At 48.1% G+C, this 21,718-nt stretch overlaps 1 protein-coding gene across 1 annotated transcript in view; it reads left to right on the forward strand.

Annotated features, from left to right (window-relative positions):
- DISC1 (DISC1 scaffold protein) overlaps positions 1 to 21,718 on the forward strand; it is a 349,681-nt gene that overhangs the window by 256,316 nt on the left and 71,647 nt on the right. The window contains exon 10 of the mRNA XM_027094035.1: positions 20,570 to 20,630. Coding sequence (XP_026949836.1) covers positions 20,570 to 20,630 — 61 coding nt within the window. The remainder of the gene's footprint in view (positions 1 to 20,569; positions 20,631 to 21,718) is intronic.

Raw genomic sequence — 21,718 nt, forward strand, 5'->3', positions numbered from 1 at the left:
GAAATCTTTTTTGTGTTAGTTTTTCTTAAATATACAGTCCTTTGGAGTTGAAAGATGTGTATTTTATATATTGCCACTTAATTGGATAAAAAATAGTTAAATCAATTATTCTTAGGTGTCTTAGGTGAATGATTTGATGAAATGATAGAAAATGTGTAGTTCCTTATTTTTTAAATTTCTGAAACATTTAATTGAAGTATATGTGGTTTACAGTGTTTTGTTAATTTCTGCTATACAGCAGAGCGACTCCGTTAGAAATATATATATATATATTCTTATTTTCATTGGATGGGAAATGGTTAAATTTCACAATCAAAGCTTGAGTTCCATTTCCGAGGAGGTGATCTGAAGCTTCCAGGCAGTGAAGGGGGTGTCCACGCTCCCCGCACTGGAGGACAGAGCTTACTCTGGACATGTAACTTGCACTGGGGTTGATTTAGAGAGAGGTTTGGTGCACCGAGGAAGGGGTTTAGCTCTGAGCCTCCTCCTGTTTGTGTAGCCTGCAGGGATTAACTCCTGGTTGGGTCTGAGCCAGAGAGATAAATGACACAGGCCTTGTGTGCTCACATTCAGAGAGAGCTCTTGCCAAAATGGGACAAGGCGGGATTGTGGTCAAGAGAGTTCAGGACATCTTAATTTAGCAGGATGATCCCATCTGTTCTCTGGGCTTTATGGGGAGCGCTGAACTGAGCCTCCAGGGACTGGAGCACATCCCCACAGTATAATATGCAAGTGACAGAAGACTAGGGAAGTCAAGCCACTTGGGAACAATGGTGGGTGGGTCCTTCCTTTTTTTTTAAACACAGATTCTTTTTTTCAACGATCTTATGAATACAAGGGAAATAAATCCACAAAAGGGTGGGGAGAAAGTGCTACATTTTATTAAAGTGGTTTTCCAACTTCAGATCCTGAGTTTTCCAAAGCAGGAAGAGTTTAGATTGAAGGTCGGGAAGATCTCCCGAATTGCACGTGTCCTTCACAGTATTGCTCAAAGAGAGAGAGCTGACTTCAGGGAACACATCTGCGTAAAGCCTTTTACCAGGAAAGCCGGGACAACACCTTCCAACTACTTTGCATCCCTGTCTAATCCTGGTGTTAACTGGTCAGCCTTATAAAGCCAGGTCAGTTGGTAGAGGGACATTCACCTTGTGCAGGGGTTGGGTTCTAAAGGTAACACTTAAGGCAAAAAGTAAGCACATTTAGGGAGTTCCCTGGCAGTCCAGTGGTTAGGACTTGGTGCTTTCACTGCCGTAGCTCGGGTTCAATCCCTGGTCGGGGAACTAAGATCCCGCGAGACACGCGGGAAAAAAAATTAAGCACATTTAAAATTGCCCTTGAAAATCTCTTAAGCTGCCCATGAAATAAAATAGATAATGTTATAATATATATGTGTGTGTGTGTGTGTGTGTGTATACTGCCTGATTTGAGTATATATAAATGTACAATGCACAACATTTAATGGAAAATGCATGCAAAATATGATTTTCCCATATTTTTGGTGCATGACTGAAAACTCACCTAGTTGAATGTATGGAACTTACCCATAGCACCTTGTACCCAGCTCAGCCACCCTCTGCTATCTCCCACACAGACCGGCTGTTTTCATCCTGCCTGTGCTCGCCCAGTATCCAGCCCCTCCTGGCCCCAGTTCATAGTTCTGCAACCCCTCAGGACAGACACTTGGGCACTGTTGTCACTCTCCAGCCAAGCAGGGATAGAGGTGGGCATGTCACAGAGGACAAAGCAATACGCTCTGTCCAGGAGTCAGCGATGCATTTCTGGGCACCAGGCGGCCACGTGCAATTATATGGGGTAGATCTTGTCCCTCTGCAGGCCCTCCACCCACACCAGGGAAAGCAGTGACAACATTATAGTCTTTGTTTTAAGTGAGTTTTTAAAGGTTTTTATTGGTGGAAGGTAGATGACAAAAAGAATCACATAATTAAAATCGTATAGGTGTGAAACTGGCAGGGCTGGGTTTACGAAAAGGCAGACAAACCTGTCTCAAAATACTCAACCGTCAAAATGGCCACTGTCACACCAGAGGCCGAGGCCGCTTTCCTTAATGTCCCTGGATCCCAACACCTGTAATTCAGAACAAACCCAGGGCTTCCCTGGTGGCACAGTGATTAAGAAACCACCTGCCAATGCAGAGGACACAGGTTTGAGCCCTGGTCCGGGAAGATCCCACAACTAAGCCCGTGTGCCATAACTACTGAGCCTGCGCTCTAGAGCCCGCGAGCCACAACTACTGAGCCCATGTGCACAACTGCTGAAGCCCTCGTGCCTAGAGCCTGTGCTCCGCAACAAGAGACGCCAGTTCAATGAGAAGCCCACGTGCCGCAACAAAGAGTAGCCCCCGCTCGCCGCAACTAGAGAAAGCCCACGCGCAGCAGTGAAGGCCCAACGCAGCCAAAAGTAAATAAATTTTTTTTAAAAAAGAACAAACCCAACGGGGAACTATATTCAATGCCTTGTAATAAGCTATAACAGAAAAGAATCAGAAAAAAAAGAATATAGGTAGATACATGTATATGTATAACCAAATCACTGTGCTGTACACCTGAAACTAACACAATATATGAAAGCAACTATACGTCAATAAATTTAAAAAGAAAAGAATAAGTCCATAGGAGTTTCACCCATTTTATTTCCTGATATTTTAAAAAATAAATTTATTTTATTTATTTATTTTTGGCTGTGTTGGGTCTTCATTGCTGCGCGCGGGCTTTCTCTAGTTGCGGCGAGCAGGGGCTACTCTTGGTTGTGGTGCACGGGCTTCTCATTGCGGTGGCTTCTCTTGTTGTGGAGCACGGGCTCTAGGTGCACGGGCTTCAGTAGTTGTGGCGTGTGGGCTCAGTAGTTGTGGCTTGCGGGCTTTGTTGCTCCATGGCATGTGGGATCTTCCCGGACCAGGGCTCGAACCCATGTCCCCTGCATTGGAAGGCAGATTCTTAACCACTGCACCACTAGGGAAACTCTATTTCCTGATATTTAAACAAAACAGATCTACTTTCATAACCCTTAAAACTAACTCCCTGTTAAAACCTGGGATGGTAACAGGGCCTTTCTGGTATTGTCTGTAAAGTCAAAAACATGGCTGACACTTCCTATCTTTTCTTTTTCACTTTGGTTAAAGCGGTCACCATCCAACTCACATATTTATAACGTGGCCCCATGATAAGGAGAAACTGCTCACTTATCTCTGGGTCCGATGACAGAAAGAGTATCAGAAAAAAGGCACTGCAATCCCTCAACCACAAGGCAATGCAGAGGAAAATTGCACTTTAATCTGTGGTGGAACCGTTTCTGTCTTCCGTTAAACCTGCAGCCCCGCTTTATTACAGAGTTGAGCCGGTTATGTATGGCGGCTCACTGGGAAAGTGCATTTTATGATCTTGTCAGAAGAAATGGTTTCACTGGGATCATTTTAAGCCAATGATTTTATACCTATCTGTTCCTTAATATCTAGGACATTAACTTATTAACCATTCTAGAGTCAAAGCAAATGCATTTTAAATACCTAAAACAAATGCCAGGAAGCTATGGGGATGGGAGAATAGATTTTCCATCGGCATTTAGTGTTTTCCGTATCGGGGGGGGTCAATCTCAGCAGATTTAGTAGCCAGGGGCTCCATCCTTTCCTACTTCTCACGTGGAGACTTCATTTTGTTCCCCAGAAGGGAGAGTGAGCATGTGGGATGCAAGTCAGGCTGATTATTGCAAAACCAGGCTCATGTGTATTGGGTGAGGTCCTGGCACCCAGCCTGTGTGATGCCATTGAAGCCCTGTCCCCTCAACGCAGCTCTGCTGGCCAGTGCTGGGCGGGGCTTGGTGGGCAGCTGCCTGGGGCACAGCAGCCTGGTAGGAAGCCATGTGAAAGAGGGGTTTCTGAGAGAGAGAGAGTGTGTGTGCGTGTGTGAAGGCAGTTGTGGATCCCCAGTAATCCTTTTATTGTGCCAGGCGATCCTTTCCAGCCTTCTTGGCAATGTCTAGTCCTGGTGACACTTAGGGACACTTCATCCTTCATTTGCTTCCGTAGACCCTGCCCTTCCGGGGGTCCTGCTGCTTCTCTGGCCACTCCGTCTTTGTCATATTTCCCAGTTTCTCCTTCTCTGCCCATCGTTTTAAGGTTTTGTTCCTTTTGGGATTCTGTCCCCAGCTACCTTTTCTTGTCATGCTACGTGGCTGGCATACTAGGTAGAATGATGGCCCCAAAGATAGCCACGCCCTGGTCCCCAGAATCTATGAATATGTGATGTTACAAAGGGCTTTGCAGACATGACTGAGGTTAAGGATCTTGAGGAAGGAGAGTGTCCTGGATTATAAAGAGGGGCCCAATCTAATCATAAGCGCCTTTGAAAGCAGAGGACTCTCTCGGCTGGAAGCAGAGGAGAGATGAGGCAGAAGGGGAGGTGGAGAAATCTGAGGCAGGAAACGACCTGACGTGGGACTGCTGGCTTTGAGGCTGGAAGGAGGGGGTCATGAGCTGGGGAACGTGGGCGGCCTCTAGAAGCTGAGCCCCACTCCTGGCTGGATCTCTGTCCTCTGCCTCGTGAATTCCTGCCCCTCACGACCACCTTCTGTCGGGCAACTCCACTTGGATATCTTAAGCACAGATCCAGCTCTACATGTTGGAAAGTGAACTTAATTTTCCGTCCTCCCAAATCTTTTTTTCTGGTGTTGTCCATTGCCAGTTGGCCAAGCCAGAGCCCTGGCATCAGGCCGGTCCTTTTCTCTGGTTTTACGTTTCGTGTAGTCTCACCTCTGCCGGGTCTTTGCTGTACTGTCACCGTCTCGAGGTCTCCCCTGACCACCCTATTTACGATGGCAGCCCTCGCCTGATACACGTGTGGTCCCTTTTCCCTTATCAGCAGCTGCTGTATCATACTTACTTCTTTGCTTCTCTCCCCACTCGGAACGTAAGCTCCACGGCTGTTCTATTTTATTCATTCTATTTAAGCAATAACCCAATAGCTCCCAAATAGCAGGCACTGCTTTAAGCATTTTTACAAATACCCACTTATTTCACGCTCCGTTTTCACTGTGGTGTTTCTAGCTTTGATGGTAGTGCCTAGCACCGAGTGCCTGCTTGGTGTGCGGCAGATGAGTGAATGAATGAATGAATGGATTCAACCGAACACTAAGTCCTGTCAATTCTATTTTCTTAGTATCTTTGATATCAGCCCGCCTTTATCCATCCCACAAGCACTTTCTGGTTCCCAGCCTCTTGCATCACAGCAGCACTATTCCATTGGTCCTCTTACATCTAATCCCACCCACCTACAATCCACTCTGTGCATTGCAGGCAATGTAATGGACCAGGAGCCCGGGCCCACGATGCTTCTTGGTAGACGCTCGAACGGCCTTTCTTGACATGCTTTCTCCATCTTCATTTCTCACCCTCCCCTCCTTCCTTACACTTCAGTCTTCAGTGGCCCCAACATCCAGTTTCCCAACTATGCCCTTTCTCTGCTTACTTCCAAGCCTTGCCATCTGGCTCCTTGCCCAGCTCACTCCTTGCTACCCGCCCTGCTCCCTGCCCATCCCTCCTATTTCTACTTGGCTACGCCCCTCCCCGTGACACCTCCGTGGTCTCCATCCGTCTTCACCAAGTGAAGTGCTTGCCTTTCGCTCACCAGCTAGTCTGTCCCGGCCTCTCCCCATGTGCTGTAAAGACCCCTTTACCTGTGCGACCCTCTTGCTAGTTCACCACGTTCTTGAGGCACGGGGCTGGAGAGCGGGGTCTCCTTCAGCACCTAGCACACCAGCTGGCACCTAGCAGGGGCTCAGTAGGTACCTGCGAGCCTGTGAATTGGCTTCCTGAGGCTGCGTGAGCCCAGGCCAGGCGCCCTCGCCAGCCAAAGGGCCACTCGCTCAGCTGGGATTGACTTGCAGGCGCAATTATAGGTGTAAATGCGTTTTCACCGTTCTGCCTTAGGACCCAGTTTTTGAAAATTAGATTTTGAATGTCCCATCCGCCTCACTCGCATCGTCTGCTTCTAGACGGCGCATAATTTAAAATGAAAGGCATAGAAAATTGGACTCATTTCGTTTACTCTATTTGAAACCCATGTTAGGCTATTTTTAAATTCTCATGGATCTTGTGCTCTTCAGGGTGTGCGTGGGAGGGAGGCCCTCAGAAGCTGTTAGAGGTGTTGTTGCACTTTGTTTTAGTACCTTTCATTTTCACACTTAGCTTTGCCCCAAATACAAAGACTGAAAATCAGAGTCGGCCTCAACATTTGCTGCATTACGTTCTCAACTGTGACAAGGGGCCGTGGCGGGCTTGCACCCTGAGTCCTGGAAGGAGTTTTGACCTTCTGTCTTCTGCTTCCCAGTCAACACGCTCCCGTTTCCACCGTGCCCACTGCAGACAGCGGGTGGGAGCAGATGAAGATGAGAGCATTAGCAGGGGGCCTGTGGCCCCAGTTTACAAACGCTGCTCTCTTAGGCATCCTTGTGAACAGGTTGGTGGTTGGGGGGCCCTTCTTCACCCACAGTCCTGAATCCCTGCTCTCGGGTTAGGAGATGGTACCAAACCTTCCGATTTCACATAGATTTCTAGCTGCGGCCGCTCTGCACACCTGGGGTGTGAGTTAGAGATTCCTTGCAGCCGGGCGGTGCTGCGTGTTGACACTCAAGTCCAGTGTGTAAGGCACCAGTGTCTCCTAACGCCCGGCACACAGCCGGCTTTCCAGCTTTCCCCAGGGATGCCGAACGCCCAGCGCCTGTGCTCATAACCAGGATGTTTCCCCACGTGCCCTTCTCGGCTTTACAGGGCAAGAGTGGGACTCAGCAGCAAGGTCAGGAACATGAAATCAGACACACTTTGTAATAGAGTGAATACATAATCTAACTAACGAACACACAGCGGACTTCCCTGGTGGCGCAGTGGTTAAGAATCCGCCTGCCAGTGCAGGGCACACGGGTTCGAGCCCTCGTCTGGGAAGATCCCACATGCCACGGAGCAAGTAAGCCCATGTGCCACAGCTGCTGAGCCTGCGCTCTAGAGCCCGCGTGCTGCAACTACTGAGCCCGCGTGCCACAACTACTGAAGCCTGGCTGCCTAGAGCCCGTGCTCTGCAACGAGAGAAGCCATGACAACGAGAAGCCCGCGCACCGCGACAAAGAGTAGCCCCTTCACGCAGCAACTAGAGAAAAGCCCGTGAGCGACAAGCAAGACCCAACACAGCCAAAAACACCAAAACCCAAAAACAAACACGTAGCGGGAACCCACTGTGGGGTGCTGTCCTCCTGAACTTGAATTCTAATGGGAGGGACAGAAAATTGAAAATGGAAAACAACATGTGAATGAACCCATAAATAAAATAATTACAGGAGAGAAGCTCTAAGGCCTACAGAGGCAACAGTCTGGGATCAGAAGGAAAAAAACCCAGGGGGCAGATAGCCAATGGCTGTAGGGGGAGCGCCTCTAAGGCAGTGACATTTAGGCTGAGGCTTAAAGGAAAAGAAAACCACCCCTGCAGGGGGTGCAGGGGAGGAGCACGCCAGGCGAGGACGAGGAAAGAGCCCAGTGTGTCGGTGAGGCCAGACGTGGGTGGAGGGGGTGAGTGGACACAATGCGGATAGAGCGCTATCTGGAGGGTTTGCAGGCGCCGCGGAGGGTTTGTGTTTTGTTGCAAGGGCAAAGAGAAGCCAACGCAGCGTGTTAAGCCGCTTTTTGTGGGCTCTCTCTCCAGTGAGAAGGGCCCGTGTGAAGAGGGGGAGCTGGGGCCCAGTACAGTGGCCTGGAGCAGGGAGAACTCGTGGTCTCCATCTGAGTTCTGCACTCCGCCTCCTCTGCCTTCCAGCTCTACTGCGTGGACGTGGAAAATGCAGTAGCCAGATGTGCCAAACCTTGGTTCAGGGCACCACGTTGGGGCCACAGAGGGTGGGCGTTCCCAGCCCCCAACTCACTACCCCTGTGCTGAGCCCCCTGCACTGTCTCTGTGCAGATGCTGCCCCAGGAAGGTGCCGGCTGGGCGTCTCAGAACACACGTTCTTGCCCAGGCTCTGGGCGATCGAGGATTGCATTCCCCGTCGGCCGTCCTGCTAAGGCTGAAATCCAGCTCTTTCACAATGTTGTGTTTGTGGCTGGTAAAGCCTATCTCCTTCTTTCCCCTCGTCCGTTACAGAATTAACTGCAGTGCTGGTGAGAGCAGGCTTATCGCTAATACGTGCGGGGCTGGGGCAGAGACACAGCACGGGCGCAGATACTGTAGATCTAGATGTTTAAGTTGTGAGTCAGTCTAGTGAGTTGCTAAATACAGCGTGTTCCATTGTCTTAACTTGAGGTTTAAAAGGTAGGTTTTATCATTATTCAGGTATGGTGAGGCCAGCAGATCAGGAGACCTCTGCTATGGAGAAGACAGCTCCCAAGAGAAGGGGGCACACCGTGTCACGGGAGGGCCGCAGGGGGAAGCACCAAGGTCTGTTGGGAGGCAGAGGGAGGGGGAGATGCGGACAATAGCCTTTACTGTGGTTTCCCTGAGAAGGGATGGGCAGGGTCAGTCAGACTGGCTGGTTCGAATCATTTCGGGGCTCTGGGGCATAGGGGCTGTTCCTAGCTGTCTGGTACCTGGCCCTGGGTGATTAGGGCAGGGGGGGAGTGGCCTGGAGAGTGACAGAAGAGATAGTTGGGCGTGTCTGGTTTGCATATAAGAGGCTTGCTCTCAGGTGAGTTGTATTCTGTCTCTAGGAACTGGCCAGCCCTGGGAGGGGCAGTCCCTCCAGGGTCAGCAAGGGTCAGGTGTCAAAGCATCTTAAAATGCAGAAAATAAAAAATATGATTAATACACTTGACAGATATAACTCTGATGGCTAGGAGACCAGGTGGGAGTTTGGAATTCTCGGATCCCTTGAATCCCGTACTGGAAAGCAGAGGGGAGGGAGAGTTGGCCACAGCCCCCAGCCCCCTCGTCTTTGCCCACCTCTGTCATCTGCCCCCATGAGCTCCTCGCATACAAGCGTGTGGACAGTCCAGCTTGCGTGTCCTAGCTCTGGCCACTCCTCTGTGGTGAGGCTCGCCTGCACTGCCCTGACCTCCCTCCTGGAAGGAGAGGCGGCCTCCTCCAGACGCTGGGCATGTTGTGGGAACATGCAGGTGGCGCTCTTGCATGCGTCATGATACAATCTTGGATTCAAGAGTTTGGGAGGATGAGTTGCTTCAGGCAGAAGTAAGAGGCTTCATACGGGCTGTTTTCCTGTGAGATTTCATATTGCCTGGTCCTTTCTCACCTGGCATGTGTTTGTCCTGATGAAGCAGGTATGCAAAGATTCATATTTTTTCTCTGTTGATTTTTAAAACCTATTTGTTTTGTCGCCTATGCATCGTCTGAGTGTGGAAGGAGAGGACAGGCACGTGGGTTTGGCGTTTGGCCTCTGACAAAACTTGGCCTGTAAGCAAGAGGTGCCCAGCCACGTGTGGCCCCATTGTGCGGCCATGTGGGAGTGATGCACGGTCCTGGACGTGGGCACCCTGTGCACATGTGTTCGGGGTGGAATCTCAGAGCCAACTGAAAACCCACTTCTTCTGCAAAAGGCTTGAGAAAATAAGGCAATAAAAAAACTGTAGGTAGAGTCTTTCCAAAGCACACGTAGAAGACTTATCAGAATAATCATTACCTTTCACTGCATCTTAGAGTCACAGGTACCTGGTCTTCTTGGGGTGTCTTACTGATATGCCTGAGTCCACCTGCCCTCACGGGGAGAGGCTGGGAGGCTGGGAGCTGGACCCTGGGGCTGAGTGACACGCACTGATTGGATGGGCACACTCCGCGCTCGGAGCCTCACGTGGAACCAGATTCCAAGTTTTCCACCTCAGGTGTAGTGCTGGCCCCTGTCTGGCCCTTATCTAGGAAAAAAAAAAAGCCAGTTCACTTTTGGACTTTGTCCCAGCCTGTAAGAGGTTGGGAACGTCTGTGTAGTCCATGTGTAAATGGATTTCATCTGGATTTGCACTGTTTGGGTGCCCAGCAGGTCAATACCTGCAGCAGGGATGGGCAGGATGCCGACGGTCTGTGATGCTGGTGGCCTTGTGAATGGCTTAGTGCCAAAGATGGGAGTTTGGGAATCTTCCCTCTTTATTTTATCCCTATCACACACCCCCTCTCCTCTTCCACATGCGTTGCTTTGTTTGTACTAGAGACTGAAGTATAGCCCTGTATTCACATCCTTCTCAGCTCCAGGGAGCCCAAGCGGCCCCCTCTCTCCTTTTCAGGCTGGGTTGCATTCGTGTGTCCTCCACTCTCCGGTAACTCACTGCTTGATGACCTCAGTTACTCGGCATCCTGAGAATCTGTTCTGATTTCTGTCTCATCAGGCTGTCGATTCCTTGAGAACATACACGTGTCTTCCTCCCTGTGGCTTCCGTCAAGGCTGGCACAGCCCTGGCCCCTGGGACCTGGTGCCTGAGGCGCTGGGCACCTTCTCTGGGCCCATGATCGTGCCGGGCGCTAAGGGTTCAAAGGACATAACGTCCATGATTCCGGCAGAGAGGATAGCAGTGCCCGAAATGAGCTTGAAGGCTATAGGAAGGTGGGGCATGTGTGTAGGAGTCCGGAAAGGGAGAGAACACGTGGGAAGCAGGGAGCGTCTCGGTGGGCAGAAAGGCAGAAACATGTGAGGAGGATATTCCAGGAACAGTAGGAGGGTCTGTATTGGCCCAGGTCACCTCCTGGAGGTGGAGGGGGCCTCAGGAGCTGTCAGGACTCCCTCCCCTTTGTCCCTCCTCTGCTGACCTCTGAGTGTCACCTTCATCCTCCCGCTGCGACTGAAGCCTGGCTGCGGTGGCTGCAGCCCTCATTCTGGGCCCTGGAAAGGGAAGGGCCTCTTCACTCAGTGCAGCGTTGGAAACTCCGGGACAGGGAGCTTGACTGTTCCCATCCGTGTGCCCTCAGTAGACGGCAGACTGCTGAGAAGCAGGTGAGGGCTAGGACCTGCTAGCAGGGGGCTGGGTTGAGGATGATGGGCCCCCAGAGGGAAGGGTGTCGGGCAGGGAGCCCCTGTGCCGGAGGAGGGGGACGTGGGTGTGATTCACGTAAGCGGAGAGGTTGATGTTAAAATCTTCCTCTCTCCCTCCCCGGCGCCACCCTGCCACAACCTGCCAGGCGCAAGTTATGTCCCAAGACGGTGCAGCAGGGCATCTTCAACCTGGGATACACCGTGTCGTCGGGGATCTGATCAGCTTAACACAGGCCAGTCCTTGCCCTGGAGCACAATCTGAGTTTCCCCACCCACGCTCCGGGATCTCTCTTCCAAGGGCAATAGCTCAGACAGACCGTCAGACTAGGATGGTTTTGTGTCAAATAGATTCCAGTTTCAGGCCTTTAATGGATGTAAAGCCTCTGCTTTAGAGGCAAAAGTAAATTCTTTCCTTCTGTGAAATGTGGATTTCCTTCAGTGAAATTCCTAAGTTATGTTCCCTAACAATTGGGCAGCAGTATTGCGCATTTGAAAAAACATAGACTCTGGAATAAAACCAAATGAACCTTTATTTTTTATTTACTCCTGGAATGAACTTCCTTCAGCCTGTCTCCTTATCCTCAAAAGGGACTTAGGGAGTTACCATGAGAATTAGAGATAATTCTCATAATAACGTACACAACTGAAAGCATCACACCGGCAGCCAGTGTGAGCTCACTCTCCTTAACTTTAGAAGATCCAGGTCGGGGCGAGGGATAAATTGGGAGTTTGGGATTGGCCTATACACACAACTATATATAAACTAGATAATCAACAAGGACCTACCATAGAGCACAGGGAACTCTGCTCAGTATTCTGTCATAACCTAAATGGGAAAAGAATCTGAGAAAGTATAACTGAAATCACTTTGCTGTGCACCTGAAACTAACACAACATCGTAAATCAGCCATACTCCGATATAAAATAAAAATTAAAAAAGATCAAGTGTGGATTTGGGCTTAAACTATTTTTAATACTAGTTGTTTAAGAAAATAGTGTTCCACTTTAAAAATAAAGTCCCCAATTCTATTCCTTGTCTGCCTTTTGAAAAGGACGAAGAGAAGTAAATCACGTGGGCATGTGTGAGGTGTGCGTGTCTTTGAGGGAAGGGAGGAGAAGGAATCACGGAACGTGAGTGTATAGTCTCAGATGGACACTCCCAGGCAAAACTAGTAAATAGACATTTTAAGCAACTTACAAAATATTGTAAACGGGTCTCCAGGTCACAGCTCTTTCAAGGCTACGTGCTAGGAAGCAAGAAAGCAGACCGAAGGCCTGCCGTCAGCGGGGAAAGCTGGGAAATCAGTGGGAGCGTGTGGCTGGCGAGGGTGTGTGAGTGAGGGGAGCTGCAGAGGGAGGCTGCGCGGAACTGACGGTGTTAGCTTTTTTCCGCCTAGCTTTCCATACCGTGTGCCCTTGGTTTTCTTTTTGTCATTGAATGGTGCTGATTTATAGGCTGTGTGCTTCAAGGGCACGGGGAGATTGCATGTAGAGGCAGGTTTGAACAGGGAAAGTGAGAATTACTGTATCAGATGATACCCAATTAACTGGGGATAAGCACAGCAGGTCAAATTGGAAGTGGGGCTATATCTGTTACGTAGAGCAAGCGCTCACTATCTAGTTAATGTTTTTAAACCTCGGGGAGCTTCCTTCCTCACTCTCCTCCCTTTCTTCCTGCCCACGATTTCTTCCCATCTAAGCAGGCATGGTTTCTACTGGCATGAGGGTCCGGGCTAAGTCCCTGAGATGCACTCTGGGTTCAAGGGCGACAGGGCAGGGCTTCTGGCGGGGCAGCTGCGGCCAGACACCGTCACACAGCACAGAACGGTAGGAAGCAGTGGCATAAACATCAACACAGCCAAGAATAATTGCTTTTACTTTCTTCAGGGACAACTGAGTCATGTTAGGATGTGCTCCACTTCTGAAAAGGCTTTCCCACTCTCTGCCTTTGAAGTTACCGTAACGGGACAGCCCCACTCACCTTGCCCGGAGGAGAAAATCTGGACGAATTGTGAATCTCTACTTCCACTTCCGAGAGTCGCCGTGACCGTGGTGATGGAGGCTTAGAGCCCGTGCCTTGGGACATTTGGACCTGCCCATCTCCTATAGCCCACCTCATCTTCCCTTGGTGTGGAATCATGCGCTACAGCGAGTAATCTACGTGTAAGCTTAGGGAAAAATGATTCAGAAATTATTGGGAAGGTAGAATGCTGTGGCGTTAAATGCCTGATATTCTAAAACGCAAATCTTATTTTATGTGCCATTGATGTTTTGGATTACACACGCCTCTTCCGGCTTCAGCCAGCGTGGAAAATCCTTGAAGATCTCTGCTCAGTCACTTCCGCTGGGACTCATGCTTCATCCCCTCAAGCTGGGCTGAATCTCCTTCCGCGATGCTCCCAGAGTGACCCCTGCTTTACGTTTCTAGCATCGGACCAAACTCATTGCTTTTATTAGTTACCTATTTGTGTGACTGTCACCAAACCTGGTTTTCTCCAGGCGAAGGGCAGCATCACGTTCATGTCTGAAGCCGCAGTACCTAATGCAGAGCCTAGCACGTGGTGGGCATTTCAGAAACATTAGATAGATGTAAGAATGAGAGTCAGATACAACCCCAAAGAGACGCCTGCTCTTCGTTAGTGTTTATTAGCTCTGTAGGACCCATATCTGATCATTCTTCTTCTCTCTGCAAATCTCTTACCAACATCAGAGAGAACTGACAACACCACACGGAATGATGTCCTGCCGATGAGAAGTGAGTCCGTTGCTAATCTAGTGATGGTGTGTTCGTTTGGTTCCAACCCCAGCGGATATGCAGTGACAAGTCTAAAGCCTAGGAAGGATTATATCCTGTTTAATTCAGGATCTCTCTCTCGAGAGTTCTATGTAAATGACCGCTACACATAGTGATGGCAGAAGAATGCTGTGAACAACTCCATAGAGGCAAACAAAAACCTTGTAAAACCACATGAATTTGACATCTTATTATTGGGAGGAATGACCCAACCTGAATGTAAGCCTGGGAAAATTAGTAATTATTTTCTCATTGCAAACTACTTTGAAATCACCTTGGCCTATACAATATATATATAGATACACACACACGTATACGTATATGTACACACGTATATATGTGATATATGATACAAATATATTACACAGTGGTAATGTATCTTATGCTGATATGTCAGCAGATATATGATATAAATATATTACACAGTGGTAATGTATCTTATGCTGATATGTCAGCAGATAGATGATATAAATATATTACACAATGGTAATGTATTTTATGCTGCCATGTTAGCGGTATTCTTCCCCACAGTTTACATGCTATTAGGTTTCCATTTGTTGGTGGCTGTTTTGTAATGGCCGGTGCTCCTTGTAACTCTGACTTTTTACAGCAGTCTTTGGCCTCTCCTGAGCTGATTCTCTTTGAACACCTGCTTCATTTTGCTGGTGGCTGAAGTTTCACATGTGTTTGTTCAGTGTGCATTTCCTCACTCCTGTTATTTAAAATTGCGGTTGTGTTCTCTAACGGTGGGGGCCCTGGGACTGTCCCTCACTAGCTGTGTGAGCTAGAATGATCCTCACTGCCCCTTTGTTTTTCTAACTGCAAAATGGGGATGATAATAACTGCTTCATAGGTACTATTATTGTGTGGCATTTAGAGCAGATGTTTTGAACAGTACCTGACGCGTAGGAAGTGCTCAATCGAATGTTAACTAGATTGACGTCATTAACTTGATATCAAGTATTTCTGCATATTGGGTTTCCAGTGTGACAGTCAAGATCACTTTGGTAGCAGCAAGGGTTCAGGCTGGTATTTCCATCTTCAGTGTAAGATTTGAGTTGTGTAGCACCTCCTGTAACAGATTCTGCCGGACTTCAAGGTCACACAATTTTGTTCCATCCCACCTACTAAGACAATGCAACTGCAAGTCCATTTTTTCCATGTTGGCCTACCTGGCTCTTCGTTAGTGCCGCTTTACTACTTCATCTCCTGTGTGGTTTAATTACCCAGGTAAACAGAAGTCCTTCCGTTAACTCAAGAGGAAGAATAATACTTCAGATGTTCAAACGTTTCTCAGAATTCTAAAATTTCTCCTTTGTCTTTCACGTCTTCCTTCTGGAAGATTTCACTAATGGGTGTTCATCTTGTCTAAATCTACCTTTGAAATCTGCTGACTTATTTTCATAAAACGAGGTCAGACCTCACTTGGTACTTAGGTTATCTTAGAAAAACGTCAATAAAATGGCTAACGTTAGACAAAATTTGTGATTGATGCTAAACTGATGAGGTCCCTTCAGCTTCCATTTTCAAATTTGAGATCCTACTGTACCGATCTCATGACGCTGCCTTGTTAATTGAGGCGGGGCTGAACTTCTTTGGAATCACTGCTTCATTCAATCCGAAGGCAAGGCTGCCTGGGTGTCACTCATTCCCTGTACTATTATCATGACAAATACTGCTGTCCTTTTATTATGCAAACAAAGGAGCTCATGCAATGAAACCTAGTTAGACCTGCTTCTACTTAACATTCTCCTACCTTCCTAGTTTATCCTGAAAAGGCTATTGCTGGGTAGCTTGGTAATTTTTTTTTCTCATTAGACTCATAGGGTTACTTTTGGATCATCACTTATGATGAAGACTTACGGAAAATGTTGCTGTGCACTCCCAGGAGAAATCAATGTTAGCATCTGGCCCTACAGCGCTCTCTGGGCTCCTTGAGGCCGTATCTCTATTATACTTAAATAGTGCCTAGCGTAGTGTCTCGCATGAAGTGGGACCCAGGTTCCATTCCTGTAACGTTGATTTGTGTCTGTGCCATGCACTCCAATAAATGTTTTTGCAGTTTTGCTGTGTTTAATGATCAATCAGTTCTTGTTTAATTGGATTCATAAAACTATATGAAGTCCATTCTGATATTTTGGCCCGATTCTGGATATCAGATTCTCTTAGCATGTGGGGAGGAGGGGAAGTGTTCCTGCCTTTTCCACATCAAGATGCCCGGTGACCCCTGGTCTCCTTTTCCCTTTAGTACTCAGCTTCCCTCGGTACCATCCTTGGTTCTTGGAATCTTGCCTCACCACCACTGCCATTCCCTGGGTCCCTGCTCTAAGATGCTGGAGAAAGGAGGGAAGAGGAGGGCTGGTGGTAAGGGAAGAAAGGATGAGCTCTGTTCTCAGTCAGTGTCTCCTCTGTGGGCGTATCTCTTAGGAAGTTGCATAGCTCTTAGGAAGTTAAAAACCTAAACTCCCCATCTATGGTCTGGGTCTCTCTGGAAGGTTATGAGTCAACCCAGGAATATGTGAGCAAAGACTGGCCTGGGAGATGAGTCAGGATCCAGCGAAGGCAATCAACACAGCATCCTCTGCAGATGGCAGCCTCCTGGCCAGTGGGCAAGATGTTCCTTGTGGGTCTAGCAGGTTACTAACTGGAGCGTCAAGTGCTTAGATGACTCAAGTACTTGGTGTCCGATTTCTTAACAAAATCATTCATAAGGTGTACCTCTGGATTATTTTAAACACGAGAATATGGCTGTCTTGTCCTCAAGGGAGGTGCTGTGAATTTTTGTCCCTTGCATGAAAAGTGCTATCACAACATAATCATAGTTATATGGGATCACCAAGGGCTTCTTAAGTTACTCTCACTCCCTGCGTGATGACATCTCGTCTCCTTGCTTCAGTCGCCAGGGTCTTCTGAGTGTCCGTCTACAGTCCAGAGCTTCTCTCGACTCATATATCCAACTCTATACTTGCGAGTCCTGCTGGATGTCTAATAAACCTAAATTTATCGTATCCAAAATTGGACTCTTTTTAAGTTTTTCGATTGCTTTTATTTTCTCCAGCTTTATTGAGGTATAATTGACAAATAGCGTTGTGAGATAAAGTGTACAACGTGATCGTGATGTGTGATACACACGGTGGAGAGTTTCCCCTCATCAGGTTAATTAACACATCCATCACTTCACGTATTTATCTTTTTTTTTTGGCGGGGGGCGGGGGACATTAGAGTTCTACTTTCTTAGCAAATTTCAATCCAAAATTAAAGTCCTGCTTGTCTCCCCAAACGGGTTTCACCGCCATCTTCCCTTCTCGGTTGATGGCGACTCTGTTTTTACTTCGGTGGCTCAGGGCAAAAACCTTGTGGTCATTCTCGACGTGGCCCCTTTTCACACATGCACATGCAATCCGTCAGGAACTCCTGTTGTTTCTATTGTTTAACGTATACCTAAAATCTGCCTCATATCGCCGCCTCTGCTGACGCCCTGGTCTCGGTCCCCATCACCTCACCTCCTCCTACAGTCTGGTCTCAACACAGCAGCCATGAGCCAATTGCTTGCCATTCTTATGCAGTGCTTTCCCATTTCACTCAGAACACCCCAAATCCCGAGATGGCTTTCCAGTTACTACAGCTGTAGAACTACTTACCCCACAACTTAATGACTTACAACCATTTATTATGTGCACAAATTCTGTGAGTCAGGGGTTTCGACAGAGAGTAGCAGGGATGGCTTGTCTCCCTTCCATGATGTCCGGGTCCCTCAGACTGAAAGGCCCAAATCATCTGAAAGCTCGCTCACTCACACGTCTGCACACACACACACACACACTCACTCTGCATATCTGAGCACGCCCCTAGCACTGGGTCTTACCTTGTACCTTCTTCAGGATTATATATGTGAAGAAATTTTTATATAGATGTTTCTCCTTTTTTTTCCCAAAACACTTTATACTTTTAAAAAAGCAATTCCTGGTGGCGTGCGCTCCCAACACTGCCTCCCACCTGTCCCCAGCCGCGTGCTGGGCTTCTGGGTCCACAGCCCCGCCCGGGGTCTAGTGGAGGCCCAGCAGCAGCCATGGCAGGGTTGACTCTGCTGGGAGCGGCAGGGAGCCAGCCACCCTCTTCCTACCCTACCTCCCAGTAACTACTCCCTGCCCGGGGGCACCCACTCCCTGGGACTCTGGACAGAGGGACAGATGGACGGAGGGAGCTGTCCCCAGGACCCCACCTCCTTCTCTGAGGGGATGCAGGGCATGGATCTGCAGGACCTTCCCCCTGCAGCTGGCGTTTCTCTCCTGCTCTGTGAGCCTGCTTAACTGAATAAAATGTTGCGGCCAAAAAAAAAAAAAAAATGCGGGCTGTAGGCTGAGCCCTTTGCCCCGGCGGCCGGGAGCCAGAACAGCTCCACACAGCCTCTCGTGTGGCTTGGGCTTCCCCACGGCATGGGGGCTGGGTTCCCGGGAGGAGGAGCCAGGCAGGAGCTGGACCCTAGCCTCAGAAGTTAAACAGCATCCTTCTGCCACGCGCAGCTGGGGGAACAGTCCTAGCCTGTTCAGGTTCAAGGGGAGGGAAATAGGTTTCCCTGTTTGATGGACAGTGGCCAAGTTCTGGAAGAGCGTGTGGGGCCAGCAATATTACTGTGGCCGTGTTTGGAAATAGAGTCTGCTGCAGTGGCCTGCGTGATTGGACCTGAGCTGTTTCTCTGCCCTCATCGCTTCTCCCCAGGGAACGTTCTGCTCTGGCCACATGTTGGTGAGACACTCAGGCAGACTCCTGCCCTGGCTGGCCGGTCTGCGTCTCTGCCCTTCCCGGCGTGCTGCTTACATGCTCTCCCCGCCGTCTCCATGCTTTTACTCAATGTCACCTTCTCAACGAAGCCTGCCCTGAGCACTCTGCAGCCCCACTCTGACCCCCTTCTCTTGATGTTGTGAAACAGCATGTCTGGTTGGGATATTCTGAGTCTTCAGTACTTATTCCAGGTGAACCAGTGAGATCTCTGCTCAGAAGGACCACATCCCCGTGACTAAATCCCCATGCTGGCACACGACCTGACTCATAGTAGGAGCTGACAACACATACTTAACGGATTTATTTGGAGAAAAAACTTAGCACACCTTAACTTGTAGCTCAGGCAAGCACAGATCAATAAGAGATCAACTTCAACAGTTCCTTTCACTGTATGTATCTCTGTTTTAACTACCATCAACGAATTAACCAGAACTTTTGTTGTCATTTCCATCTAAATATTTGGTTTCTTTTCTTTTCTTTTTTTTTTTTTTTAACAAAGAGAAAAGTACTAGATTTATTCAAGTATTCTGTCAACATTTGTTGAGAAACTAGTACAGACAAATGCTATTCAAAGTACTGGAGGTACAGCATTGAGTAAGACCGACAGCATCCCAGTTCTTACGGAGCTTACCTTGTAGTGGGAATAAATAGACAATAAAAAACATATAAACAAAAAAGAAACAGGTAGTGGTAAATGTTCTGATGAAAACAAAACAGAGTGGTCTGAGAGTGTGGATTAAGAGTAGCTTAATTATTCTTGAAAATTAATTACAATGCCTTATTAAATAACTTCATGTGACTCCAACTGAAGCAGAATAATCAGTTTAATCATAGCCTTTTAATAGTAGTCTTACTGATTCATTGATAAGGTGTGTTTTCCCCCATCGGAAAGGTCATCAGTTTGGCTTTTGTATTCTTAGAGCAGTATTTCCCAAAATGGGATCAATGAAGTACTGTAGTTCCTGGGAATATTTGGTTTCTTGATGAGGAATTTCAAGGTACTTTTTCCAGTTTCCAATACAGCCCCTGTCCCTCACCCCACGCATACATGTTGACCAAGGTGGGGTCCTGAGTGTCCCCCAGGCGGACACTCAGGGCTGAGAGCCAGGCAGCATGCTTTCCATGTACCCCAACTTTTGGGTGTTCATGAGCCCTTCAGCACAAATTACCTTTGAGAATGAAGGTTGGAATAAAAAGAATGGTAAATATCACAATGGCCGTAATACCGGTGAGGACAGAAAGGGAACAACATCAATAGGTTACCGCCACCATCCTCCAGAGGCGTCTCTGCCGGCCGCTCTTCTGGGGCTGGAAGTCACATCTCGTTCGGGGATCACCTGCAGACCAAGGCACTTTCACCCCTCACAGGAGGAGGAAACAGAGGGTGTCAGAGCTTGTCCCAAAGGTACCAGATCTCTTCTACATTAGCAAAGTGCTTCTTTGACCCATTGGGCCATAAGAGTCATCTATTCCTTCAGTGTTTGGTGGTTATGAGGCACTGAGTTTACCTCTAGTAGAAGCTGATCTCACGGCTTTGGGAGCTGAGTAGTTGATGTCAGCTCACTGGCTGCATCCGGTTCCTGTTTGTTTTTCAACGGAAGGGTCTGTAATCCTCAGCTAGCATTGGTGAGGTTCTCTGGTTAAACCACAGGATGGCGTGTTCTTCTCTCTCTCACTCTTTCCCAAACTCCCAAGCCTTTGGCTACCAGGTGGGAAAGGTGAGGGGCACAGAGCACAACGGGATCCACGCCAGACACCGGTTAAGCTGCCTTTGAAAACACGTAGTGAAAGGCATCATACCCTCGATCCCCGGCTCTGACTCCGGCAGTGCCTGGAGGCCTCAGACCCCTTCCAACACATCCCTCCAGGCAAGCCGTCCAATGGATTCGAGTGTTTTCCAAACATAGGATGTTATCATTACTAGCGGCTCAACTGTGATCCTTCGGGTTTGGGCTTTTAGTTGAGCAGTTCTGGGTTTTGTTCAATCTCTGACTCCAGTTGCATCAATTTTGGATTTTTGTTTTGCAGAAACCAGTGTGAAGGTGAATACTATGAAGTACATGGAAATGCTTGAGGATAAACTGCACAGGTAGGGATGGTAACTTCTTCATTACAGACTCCATGGCACGTCTGGATTCTTTATTATATCAGAATTTGGTGAAAGCAAAGAAAAAGGCTAGCCAATTTCTACAATAAATTAACAAAGAAAAACACAAAAAAGGAGTCCTCTGAACCCTGTAACAGAAGAAGCAGGTGCCGTACAGACATCTCCCAGAGCTTTTCTCTTTTTATAAAAAGTAAGTAGATTAAGATGTTGAAAAGTGTCCGGGGAGATCACAAGATTGTTTTCATGTTTCCTAAGAAGAAGAAGAATCTTCCTTGGTATGTTAAATTCCAAATTCATGCCTTGGTCTGTCTTTCTCTTCTTTGAAATGTCTGAAGTGGATGTCATGGGTGTTGACCCAGCTTATCTACGTTTTAGAACAGTATAAGAATGCACATCTTAGATTCTGTTTTGAATCCTGAATCAAAACAAGGGTGAAAAATTCTTGTGCCTTTTTTTTTTAAACCCAATTAGGAATTCAGGTTTGAGAAACATTAGGGATGCTGCATCCCGTCAAGGTGTTTCTGGTTTTTGTGGATGTGTACTCGTGAAAATAAATCCCAGCCACCAGGATCTGTTCCTAATTAAGGAAAGTAGGAAAATGTACTATGTGCTTTGCTCCCTGGGACGCGTTTAGCTCTACGGAAAATGTTTTGCTACTACTTTGGAAATTGTTAAATAACTCTTTAAACAGGCTATGCCTTAAACCTTTGTCTGCCAGGGTAACGCCATCGGCTAAAATACCGCTTCTCCCTCAGCTGCCTACCTGAGCTCTGCTCTACAGGGCAGGTGAGGTGCTGCAGGGTTGATTCTAATGCTTGGAAAGCAAGTTCTTCCAACCACTGACTGGTATTGCCCTGAGCCCTGTGCCCTAGATGTGGGGAGGAACCTCAACGAAGGTGGCCTGGAGCAGGTATGGGGTGAGAGGGCTTGCAGGTAAGAGGTATCCTCTAAGGAAATGTCTCTCCTCCTTAGAAAGTAGGGCACTCAGCTGGGTCAGGTGCACTGCCCTGAGGCTGGTGTCCTCCTCTACCGCGTGTTCTGCCGGGGCAGGTTTCTGCACATCCCTCTTG

This window comes from Aethalodelphis obliquidens, unplaced genomic scaffold (assembly GCF_003676395.1).
Source record: "Aethalodelphis obliquidens isolate GAN/ISIS:26980383/991018 unplaced genomic scaffold, ASM367639v1 scaffold87, whole genome shotgun sequence".
NCBI classification, from domain to species: Eukaryota; Metazoa; Chordata; class Mammalia; order Artiodactyla; family Delphinidae; genus Aethalodelphis; species Aethalodelphis obliquidens.